The sequence below is a fragment of the Lycorma delicatula genome, chromosome 1, assembly GCF_047948215.1.
Source record: "Lycorma delicatula isolate Av1 chromosome 1, ASM4794821v1, whole genome shotgun sequence".
Lineage (NCBI taxonomy): Eukaryota > Metazoa > Arthropoda > Insecta > Hemiptera > Fulgoridae > Lycorma > Lycorma delicatula.
Genome location: NC_134455.1, coordinates 168,768,970 through 168,781,615, shown reverse-complemented (window position 1 = coordinate 168,781,615; position 12,646 = coordinate 168,768,970). Strand labels below are relative to the sequence as shown.

General features: G+C 28.3%; 1 protein-coding gene across 1 annotated transcript in view; it reads right to left on the bottom strand.

The window, feature by feature from the left end:
* Nucleotides 1-12,646, bottom strand: part of Rs1 (Dead-box helicase Rs1) — a 71,352-nt gene that overhangs the window by 52,742 nt on the left and 5,964 nt on the right. The window contains exons 2-4 of the mRNA XM_075367059.1: nucleotides 7,165-7,347; nucleotides 3,701-3,788; nucleotides 252-442 (exon numbers count right to left, since the gene is read on the bottom strand). Of these exons, the coding sequence (XP_075223174.1) occupies nucleotides 252-442; nucleotides 3,701-3,788; nucleotides 7,165-7,347 (462 nt within the window). The remainder of the gene's footprint in view (nucleotides 1-251; nucleotides 443-3,700; nucleotides 3,789-7,164; nucleotides 7,348-12,646) is intronic.

The window sequence follows — 12,646 nt, the reverse complement described above, 5'->3', positions numbered from 1 at the left end:
TTAAAACTACTTCAACATCATATTTTTTTTTATATTAACAGCAAATCCTTGATAATATTGAAGATATAAAAACAAAAACAGCAAGGGTAGGAAGAAAAAATTAAACAAATATCTGCATAAAAAATAACTTAATTTTTTCCATAATTGTATTAGTAATACAGATAACAGGAATCACAATCCTACAAAAAGATTGCATAAGTAAATGCAAAAAGATAGGGATACAGAAATCATAAAATTCATCATATAAATACCTTCATCAGGGGCCGAGACAGATTCATCTCATAAAATGAAACATTTTCATCATAAGGTGGTGCATCTTCAAAGAACTCCTTCTTCTTTTGTTCATCATCTTCATCATTACTATCAAAACTGCTTATCAATCCAATTTTTTTTATTTTCTTCTTTTTTTTGGTTAGTTTCTTCTCTTTTACTTTGATTTCATCTACAGTAATAAAGAAACATTAATACAGTAAAAGTTTTAAAACAACCTACTACCTCTAATGCTAACAAACTTTTTATACATAATTTTGAATTTAACATCAAAATCACTTACTGAAATTGTATCAGCTTCATTTTGTTTTTTTTTTTTCCAATAATCATCTTTCTTAAATGAAGGAATGACTGATTACAAAAACTTTCTCAGCTTTTCTCTAACAGTGAAGTTCAGTTAATCAAGCATTTTTGTTCAGTTCGTGTTTCCATTTATTAAAGATAATGTAGGAATCTTCATTTATCTTTCTTTACATTTACTTTAAATAACTTTTCTACACTCAACCATTGAATTCATTATTATACTCAATATTTGGAATAGTTAGCGATTCAGTGTGGTTGTGAAGTGTTGAATGCAAGTTATAATTATAGTGCATTTTCCATGAATGAATTAAAAGATTTTTTATGAAAACAAACAAAAAATTTACTTTTACATTTGACTGGAGGTAAAATAGAATTTAAATAAATGATAAAAGAACAAGATAGGTAATCTGGAAGTCTAGACAATTTTTGAAAGGCAAGAAATTTAAAATTTTATTCAGCTTCTGAATCAAAGACATCCATAACAGAATATTGTGCTTTAGATCCAAAACAAGCCTGATTTGGTGCTGTATGAACAGTGGAATTTAAGATGACTTAGCTAAATTTAGGCCTGACATGGATTAAAAAAAATACTATACGTTATTATAGTAATGAAATAGAAATTTGAATTACAGATTTATAAAAACTAATTCTTTTATGCATCTACTTATTTTTTCAATGTGTGCCACCTATGATCTATTGCATTATACACAAATTACTACTTGTGATAACAGTATGGCTATTTCAGTACTTTAAACAATCTTCTAATGCCCAGAAAATTCCAATAAATGCTAAAATTTCAGATCTGAGAGTCCTAGACATCAAAGCTTTCACTGTATAACGACACAAATTTATAGTAAAACTCAAAAATAATTTTTATCTTGAATTAGTTTTAATTTTATACTTACATTCCTTCCTCCCCCAAAAAAAAAAACCATTCCTTTAGATTAATTTTGAATAATGCATTCTCATCATAGCATTATTAGTTATATATTTACCTCATTTAAGGATTACTGATGATAAGATAAAAAACATCAGATTTTGGGTAAGAATACATCTTGAAATCTACTGATTGAGAAAGATCTATTCATTTATCTATTTATTCACTACACATGGATCAATTTAAAGCAAAATGAAAGGCTCATTTATCAAATAAAAAAGAAGTACATAAACAGACAAAAAACTGACAGATCTATTACAATGTAAAAGATTTATTTAAACTTAATTTTTTTAATGATCAGAAATTAGATGTGAAGAAAAAGTATGGGACAAACTCTCCTGTCAGTTGGATAAGTGCCTTGGGATGAAAGGTGATATAACATTGAATACTTGAAGGGAAAAACTGTAAGAGTTACTCTTTCATTCTATTTGACTTTATAGACATTAAATGACTTTAAAACCCAATATTGTTTTTCATACACTGTATTTATCTTTAATATTTGGATTGCAGTCAAAAGTAGAATCTCCACCTTTTCTATTTTAAAGAAAATAAATATAATATAAAAGGAAAAGAATGAAAATAGAAAAATCAAAATCAACTGTCTCATAAAAGAATACAAACACGTTACAGGACAGTCAGTTAGTTAAGTTAAAAAGTTCAACAATAATTAAAAAATAATAATTTTAACCTAACTAAACAATGTTTTTCTAAAGAAATAAAATAATTCAAATGAAGGTTAACAGTAAAATTATGGGAAAGAAGACTTGTAAAAATGAAAAAAAAAGATATAAGAATGAATATGTATGAATGAATATATATATATATAGGTACTTACATATTAACGCCATCACAGCTACAGCTTTATTTAAAAACAAAGTAGTCAATCAGATTTTGGTGGAAAATGGGCCGATATAGAGTTTAACATAGATTTAAAACAGTCTCTTTATTAATTTTAATAAATGGTTCTTTATTTATATTTATTTATTTTATAAATATAATTTAACCAAACTTAACCTGCGCTCGCTTCACTCACTAACTTTGACTAATTAACAAACAGGAGTGTTTTGATTATTTAGATAACAAATAATTGCAATAATTACTGAATTTATTAAATAATTATTCAAAAAATTACAGTGTTAATTAGTCAAGGTTAGCGAGCGTAGGTTAAGTTTGGTTAAATTATATTTATAAAATAAATAAATATAAATAACCATTTATTAAAATTAATAAAGAGCCTGTTCATTTTTCACCGAAATCCGATTGACTACTTTGTTTTTAAATAAAGCTGTATTTGCGGTGGCGTTAATATGTAAGTACTTATATATATGTATATCAATTAAATCTATTTTGATTGTTTTAAAATTTCTGTATTTCAGCCCACCCTTATTTGAATTCTAGATGATTTTTTTTTATAGCTATATCAATCAATCCGTACATCTCCTTAATCAACTTATTTCCCTTCTCTTCCTTCATCCCAACCTTCCAGAATCTGATGAAATTTTTAATAACATACTTGATGCTGAAAGAAAATTTAAAGTATCAAAATCCACATATGGAAGTCTTCTATCTCAAGTCCTAATCCGGATATGTTGTATTTACTACGTCATTCGCATGAATGATACTTTCTTAAAATTCTATTCTTTGGTTGAATTTAATTCATTCTGTTGATAATTTGAAATAAATGTTTAAGTTTATAAAATGGTTTAAAAAAAGCTTAGTTACAAATATATTATGGAATAAATTATTCTTTTCAGCCTTACTGGAAAAATATTTAAAACACATGGTTTTTTACATCTGATCAATTTTCATAAAATATTTTATTTTTCTGGGAGAGGCTTCTTCATAATTTATCATACCAGAAGGAGAAAAAAAATTTAACATTGCTTTCTTTGAAAAATAAATCCATTTTTAAAATTAATATACAAAACAGGACTACGATGTTAATAACATTAACTAATTGATGAACACTGTTAAAATTTACAGAATATAGACATGTAACCTACATGTACAAAAAATCAACATTTTTCTAAAAAAATATTTGTTGCAGCTATTTATTTATAATAGTGTAGACCAACATTTTAAAATCATTGACGTAACAGTATTTGGCACTCTGGTATATGAACAACTGCAATAGATGCCAGCCACTTATGGCTCTCTGTTAATAAGAGGGTTAAAATAAATGTTTTAAACCTTTTCTTAAATCATCTTCAGATAGGGAAATTTCTTCACAATTATCATTCCCAGAAACAGATCCATCATCAGCATCACCATCAGTAGCCTAAAAAATAAAAATTCGATAAAATTTTTTTTAATGAAATAATTTTTTTTATATAAAAAGTAGACAATAATAATAAATAAAAAGCTATTAGTCTCAGCACATAAAAATATATTTCTATTAAATGTGCTTATCACAATCATTTACTTTACAAATGCAATGGTTGCCAAACTGTGGTAAATCAGGTTTTGTTAGAAGGCAGAATAGGACTTTCCACTTGTTTGTGAAACATAAATGCATTGTTGGGTAAAGTTAACAAAAAACACAGCTCGTATTTGCCAAAAGAAATTGGACTTTAATGAGAAAGAACAAATGAACTTATGTTAAAAATCATAACTTAAAACTAAAAAGAAAATTATGAAAATAACATAATTTAATGATACATAAGAATATCAACTGAAATCAGCATCTGAACAATGATGTTAAATGAAAAAAAAAAAAATACATGAATATACACTTTTAAATACAGATTTTGACAATATACATTTTTGACAAAGCCTGAAAAACAAGAGAACATGAAACACCTTAATTTTAATTGTAAATTTAGAAAAACATAATATTAATAGAAAAATATAACTGGCAAACAGTTGTACTACTGATATATACTATAATGTGACAAATAGCAATGAACGGATGTCATTAACTTAGATAAACGAATTACAATAAATCTTAATTGGCACTGGCCTTTTCTGAATTAAGAACATCAACAAACTTAACGTTAAATAATTAATACATGTAATTCTAGTTTAGTGTAGAAAAAAGGCCACAATGATATTCTAGTACAAAAAGAGTTAATAACAATAATCAAATTGTGATAAGTAAACATAAGACTAAAGAGTTAATTACAATATAATCGCATTGAAATTAATTGAGCACGTAAAATGGGTTGCAGCTGAACAATGACAACCTTATGTAAGTAACCTGTCGTGACTGTACTTAAGTGAAATTGAAACTTGAAAGGCATAGGTTCCACAAATTTGTTCCACAAATTTTAATGATAACATAACGGTTTAACGTAATAAGTAATGAAAAACTGAACTTGCCTGTAGCACACAAATATTTGTAAGAGAGGAACTCATGAATGATGGTAAAACGAATACATACAGTAAATTCCTGGGCGTAGTCCGCCGTGGTGTATCAGGAATACAGTGGTGAGAATGTGGCTTCGTGGTTGAGCAAGACTGGGCGTCTGAAATGTGTAGCAACGAGTTTGAAGAAATTCTGCTTCGCTGAAATTGTAATAAGAAGCTAGAGAAAATTCGGCGTCGACAGAATTGACAGCTTGTAATGATTGAAGCACTTTCCACAGAGAAGTAATGTAGAATTTGAAGAATAACAACGAAGAAACGAGGCTGGACGAACATAGAAAACTGTGAAATCACGAAAAACTGACGAAGTAGAATTAGAAAATATTTTAACAGAGAAATACCGCACGTTTATAAGTGCGAAGACGACGAAAGTATTAACATTAAGTGAAAGAAAGAAAACATCGTAGCCTGGCCCTCCAAGAGGACCAGGATCCGCAGAACGTGTAAGTCCGAACTAGAATGAATAAAGCTGGCGTGGTGAGAAGTAGGGGAAGCGAACAAAGCAATAGACAGAAGAGAGTGTGTGTGTGTGTTGACAACAAGAGTAATGTCTTAGTGTTAGTATGAGAACGATTAGAGAAACGGTGTGGAATTCGGGAACGAAGACATAACAAAAATAATTTAAGCGAGCAGTCCACTAAAGAATTACGTAAGACTGATAAAAATAATTTCTGAATACGCAAGTTGAAGAAATAACATCAGGGCAGACAAAGAGAAATAGACTTCTAGGAACTATGACAATATTGAAATTGGTTGAGAATAAAAAAACACTAAGCCTAATATATACATTAAGACTAAACAGCAATGAAATAATGCGCGATATAAATAAGCTAACACCAATATGATGATGCAATAGTCAGACAAGCTGGAGCCTGAGAGAAATTGATATCGAAAATAAATCCAAATAACCTATTTAAAAATACACGTAGATAAGCCTTACAAAAATGCAAAATAAATTACCATGCCTGTAAACTACAAGACTCGACCATAACCTTGAATTCATTGGAATAAAACGACTTTACGCTAAACGGCGTAAACATGCATTGAAAGCTCAAAATCTGAAAAATTAGGTTTTATTTGGTTATAAATTCACCCATTAAATTATAGTACATGGTGTTTTCTTTTAACATAGTACTAACAAAAAATTTATATTTTAAGAAAATTGCATCAGTCATTTGTAATCTGGAAAAATCGATAACATAATTCTTATACAACTAACTTTCTAAAATTTTTAGAAAGCATTTTCAAGTATAATGGAAAAAATAAAAATTACAATAATAAATAAATTAATGTACAAATGAGAAAAAAAAACCTTTGTATAAAATTTTCTAGAATTAAACTTGAAAAAATGAGGGAAAATACCACAAACTATATGGATGAACAAAAGATCCTATATGATAAAATTACCTATATGATAAAAACTTAATCTTTTAAACAATAAATACTGTACGAATATTGTTTGAAAAAATATTGTAAAAAAATTATTACACTTGTATCATTTTAATATTTATCAATTTTTACATAGTCTTCTTATAAATACATATTGGAAGTCGCATAAATAGTAACCTTATTTTTTTTAATGTCATCACAGACCTACCTACTGGTAAAAAAGTAAACAGCACCCAAATAAAACGCTTTTGACAGAAAAGGTGACTAATCTATCAATATAACAGCTTTGACCTTTGTTTCTGCAATACTTTAGAGAGCTCTTTTTTTATTTTATTTTATCAGGACAAACTACAGAGATAAAATTCTGAAATTTTTATTAAAATTACTGTGATGTGCAAGGCTTCTCTCCCAATGGTTCAGCCAATAATTTGCCAAACTTTTAGTAAAAAAAATGTTTTTATAAATAAAATGAAAAAATATGAACAAAATGAGATTTTTTCATTACTGCTGCACAGTTTACTTTTTGAAAACTTTTACAACATACATTTCAATAACATGATTGTCAATGAATAAAAATAACATTGCCATTCCTTGTCCTCAGAATGAAGACTGTCTATACTAATACTGATTATCTTTCTGTGTTTCACAAACACATATATTTGAGATAAATATTATGAAGAACAAAGGAACAATATCAATAATATGGATGCTGATATAGTTACTTATACAATTTTTTTAAATATAAAAGGTTAACATTCATTATACGTTATTTATTAAAAAAAAAACATAAAATAAAAGCAAACAAAAACAATTTATATAAATATGATCAGCAGAAAATATATTACCAGGTAATTTTAGTAATATTACATTACAAATAAAATAACCTTAATTACATAACTTACATCCTTCTTTAACGTTTTCCTCACTTTAACAATTTTTTCATCTACTTTACTTCTTACATTACGTTTTATATATTTTGTGATATCATTCCAAGTATCTTTATTATACTCTTCAGTTGTAGAAACAAATTCAAAATTTTCTTCAAATTCCTTGTTTTTCTTATTTTTTGGTTTGCTTGGCTGAAACTACCAAAAAAAAATGATTAGTGTACCAACAAATTTAATAACACTGATAAACATAATTTTTGTTTCCTAACATGCGATACATGATTTTAATCTGTTTTTTGATACTGAAAATAAATATAATCTCAGAATCTTTCTATCACCCACCATCTTTGAAAATGTATTAAATTTTAATTAAAGGATTTTTTTCATTTTTCGAATGTATAGTTAGCATTTTAAGGTCCTATTATTGTATTTTGTTAGCTCATTTTTTATTGTTTAATTTTCTTAACATAATTTGTAAGCTCTAAAAAAACAATACTAGACAAAGTATTAAATCATACCATAGTCACATATTATGACATCATATCTAATACTGAAGGCTTAGTCTTCATGGACAAGATTAATCATGTCTGTGCAGGTAGATGAAAACATAGCTGTGCTGTTTACATTAAACACTGAATTTAGGAATGAATTACTTTTGTTCAGTCTTATTGCTGTCTTAAGTTTGTTAACAGTGCAGTGCCACAATGCCACGAAATTGTGTAAATGATGTGGTAAGTATATAGTGAGTTTACCATAAAATCAAATAAAAAAAAAATTACACCTTTAATTAAAAAAACATATTTGTACTTTCAGTGTAAAATTGGTGATCAGGATAAGATGTGGGCTCCTCATGTAGAATGCACTAATTGTTCTGTATATTTAAGAGGATGGCTGAAAGGTACACAGAAGGTTTTTCTGTTTGGTGTACCTATGGTTTGGCGTGAACCAAAGGATCATGTAACCAATTGTTACTTTTGTTTAACAAGTGTCTGGAATTTCTAAAAAATCTAAACATACTGTAAAATATCCTTCATTGCAATCTGCAACCAGGCCTGTACCTCACAGTGAAATCATATCAGTTCCTCAGCCACTTGTGAATGTATGTTTCGAAAGCAGCGATGAAGAATCAAGCAGTACTGAAGAGACAACAATGATTTTGATTTTAAACAATCTTTCAATAAGCTACATCTTACTTATATCACAAGGTGAATTATATGATTCGGTTAGGGATTTAAATTTATCATAAATTAGCTGTTAGGATCAAGACCGCAAGGTTGGAATTTATTTTTAAAAAATACAAAAATTTTGGGCTTTCAAAGCTGACAAAAAGAACTTACTCAGTACTTTATTGATGAAAATAATTTGGTTTATTGCACAAATATTGATGAGCTTATGTTGCACTTAGGACAAGTTCATGAACCTGAGGACTGGTGCCTGTTCATAGATTCGTCCGAGTATAGTTTAAGAGTGGTTCTACTACACAACGGTAACAAATATCTTTTGATACCAAACGCTTATGGTATTAATTTAAAAGAGACATACGATGTGATGAAAGACGTTCTTGAAAAAATAAATTATAAAATACAAATGGAACATATGCGGTGATTTGAAATTTATAGCAATTTTGTTAGGCACACAGTTAGGCTATACTAAGTAATGTGATTTCTTTGCAAATAGGATAGCTGAGCTAGGGATAAACATTATGTTACCAAAGAGTGGAAGAAACAAGACAACTTAACTCCAAATGGGGAAAATATTATTCATGAGCCCTTAGTTGAACACAAAAAAATATTTTTACTCTCTCTCCATATCAAGCTAGGACTAATGAAAAATGTTGTAAAAGCAATGAAGAAAGATAGTCCTGGATTTTTGTACATCAGGCAGAAATTTTTGAATATAAGTGAAGGAAAAATTAAAGGAATATTTGTTGGTCCTCGAATAAGAGAGTCGGTTAAAGATGATGTATTTAATTCAATGTTAAATAATGTAGAAAGTGCAGCTTGGGCTTCATTTAAAGATGCTTGCAGAACTATTCTCAGCAAACAAAAATCCAACAATTATCATGATACGGTTAATCAACTTCTTACTTCACACAGAGCTATGGGATGTAATATGTCTTTGAAAATACATTTCCTCCTCTCACACATGGATTTTTTCCTGACAACCTCAAAGATGGAAGTCACAAACACAGTGAATGTTTTCACCAAGACATTTCGGTGGTGGAAAGCAACTATAAACGGAAATGGAATAATAACATGCTAGTTGATTACTGTTGGACATTATTTCGAGATGCGCCTGAGGCTATTTATAAAAAAAAAAGGCATCAGTGAAATCATTCTAACACAGGTATGGCCATGCAAAATTATAAATTTTACAGATTTTAACTATATTTTCCCTTTCCCTTAATTTTTTTTAAGTGTAATTTATTTAAAACTAAGAAAAATTGTATTTACAGATCTGTAATGTATGCAAAAATGCAATTCAAGAAATGCTATCACACTTAGAGAAACATTAAAAAATTTTTTTTTTTATATCAGTGTAATTTAATATTCACAATTATATATATACACACATCAAATAACTTCAAGGATTCCGAGTAAGATTGCCAACTACATTCCCTTATAACCACACTGTTTCAAAACACCTCAGGAAATAATGTTCTGAAAACTTACTGGTGTAAAGTAAGGATAAACTATTACTTATAAAGATAACTGCATTAATAATATGAAAAGATCCATAAACCAAATACCATTTTTAGGATACCAAATACCATTTAAAACACAAAAAGGAAGTAAAGTAAGGATAAAATACCAATAGTCAAACCACTTTCAATAGGGCAAGTTCCATAGAACATCAAGTTTTCTGGATAGTTGCTATAGTTTTAATACCTACTCCCTAATTAACATCACTTAAAAAAAATAAATAAAATTATACAATGGTTAACAATTAACAACCATAAGCTAGAGTTATGGATGGTTACTATAAATGACTAAACTCCCAAGAGGAAAAATGCTCACATACTTTTCTACATAAAGTTTAAGTTCTTTTTATTATGGTTACGATAAATTTCTTTTTTTTTAACTGAAATTAATGAGTTTTTTCTAGATGTTGTAAATACATTTATTTCTAAGTAAAATATATAAACAAAGCCTTATTACTATTATAAGCTAAAGTAGCTGACTTCTGGGTTCCTGATCGGTGGTGTATCAAATCAATAAACTAAAAATAATCTTCAAATGGTAATGAATTAAAACTACTGTATTCTTACATATCATTCAGATCAACTTCAGCTTATTTTTTTAAAATTAGTTTATTAAAATTTCTATTATCAGAATGGACAACCTCACATACACATCCAACATCTTAAATGTAAGTATCATTTACGTTTATAAGGGGCTACATCAAACATAGTTTTTTAGCAAGCAGAAAACACTGCTTTCTATCAGAAGTTAATATATGACAGTTAAAAAAATCAACCTGATGGAATGATTTTTAAATCAACTGCATATTTTATAACATAATTTCATTTCAAATTACAACTTGAAATGAATATGAACAGAGTGACATTCTTATGAATTTGATTACATAATTTTATAAATAAATTAAAATAATGAAGCTTATAATGGCAATATGAATAAAATAAAAATTATGCTTAAAAAAATATCAACTCATTACACAAGTACAGTGTCACAACTATATACTGATTTGAATTTGTAAACTGTCTAGTTCTCTAAAAGGGAGCTTTTCACTTTAGAAACATATTCTCTTTGATTTCTTAAATATTTTGCAATTTTTTGGAATATTTTAACATGTCTACTGTAGCAACAATTACAAAAATAAATCATAACTAAAGAGAGATGCCCCTACCAGACAAAACAATAATCATTTTTCTAATAACAAGTAATAATAGGGTTAATCCATTTGAAGTGATCCAAGGGTGGTTGACCAATTAAAAAAAAATTGAAATAACCACTTGTTTCCTACATGTCTCAGGACCATAAAACTATTTTATTTAAGCAGTTCACCTGTGATGGCCATTTTTTACGGTGTGCACACCTATTTTTGTGATTGTAAGGGTTTAAAAAAATTATAACTAAAAAACTATTGGTCCTGGAAGGATGAACCAAAAAGCAATTTAATCATATTTTTTCAAGGTAAAAGATTGGTCCAGTGGTTTAATTACCTATCTCTCTTCTTTCTATAAGAAAATTACCAATATATTGAACATGAAAAACGGTGAAATTTCACTTTTGGTAATTTTTTACAAGAGGCAGGGATCGCATAACACAGTTTGAATTATTTGTTTATATTTAGGTAAATGTTAGTAGTTTTACCATAAATAACATTATTTATATTAAGTGATATACTTACCCCTAAATTTTTATGAATTTTTGAAAACTAATTTTTTTTTTTAAATTCAAATTTTGACTTCAAATAACTCTGATGAAGCTGGTGATAAAAATCTCAAATTTGCAAAATTTTCAGTGTTTTTGTACATGTTTATGGCAAATAAAAAAGTTTCTTGTGTACTGTTCCAATAAAAAAGTTATCACATATCAAAAATCATGAAAAACCTGTTAAAAGCAATATCATTTTGACTCACTAAATTGCTCCAAGGAGGTTTCTTGTCTTCTTGGCACTTTAATTTTTTTATACTTATTACTATAGTTGAAATAGACTAAACTATTCAACTGCAGTGTTCATGTTATAACAGGTGCTTGAAGTCGTTTCCAGTCGTCAGGAAAATTCATGTTGTTCATTTATGCTTCTTGCATCATTTAGCTTTGCACTTATGGACTGGTCAGTGTGACATTAGTCAGTGTCCTTTACCGATTATCTCGAAAAGACTTCAACCTTGAAGCCAAATGGCACTTCTTTGAATCATCCCAAGGGAAAAACACCTATGACGGTGTGGGAGGAACAACAAAACAAGAGGTGGCAAAGGCAAGCCTACAAAGACCATTAACATTAAACAGTTAGATACTAAACATTGATGAAATGTATTCATCTTGTAATCAGAAACTGAAAAACATCAAATATTTTTTTATTAAATCAGATGAGATAGCTACGATTTCAGAAACTTTAAAAAACAATTTTAACTGCTGTGAAAGAGTTGTTGGTACTAGAAGCTACCTGTTATGTTCCTGTGTCAGAAGTCATTGTAAGATGTTACTTTATTTCAGACTCCAACGACTACAAGGTGTGGCTATTAAATAACGAGACTAATGCTGCTATAGAAGAACTGTGCATTGTGAAATTCATACAATCGATAGCTGTGAAGTATGAAGCCTTCTCTTTCGATTGTTGCCACTCCAGTTTCTGTAGACATATTATTCTGGCTGTGGCCTACGTTGGGATAACATCTGTTTTTTTGTTTTGCTGAAAAAATTATAAGTGTTTTATTAGAGCAAAGAATTGTCATGAAATTTCATATGAAACTTGGAAAAACCAATAGTGAAATTTATCTTTTATTAAAAAAGGTATATGACAATGAATG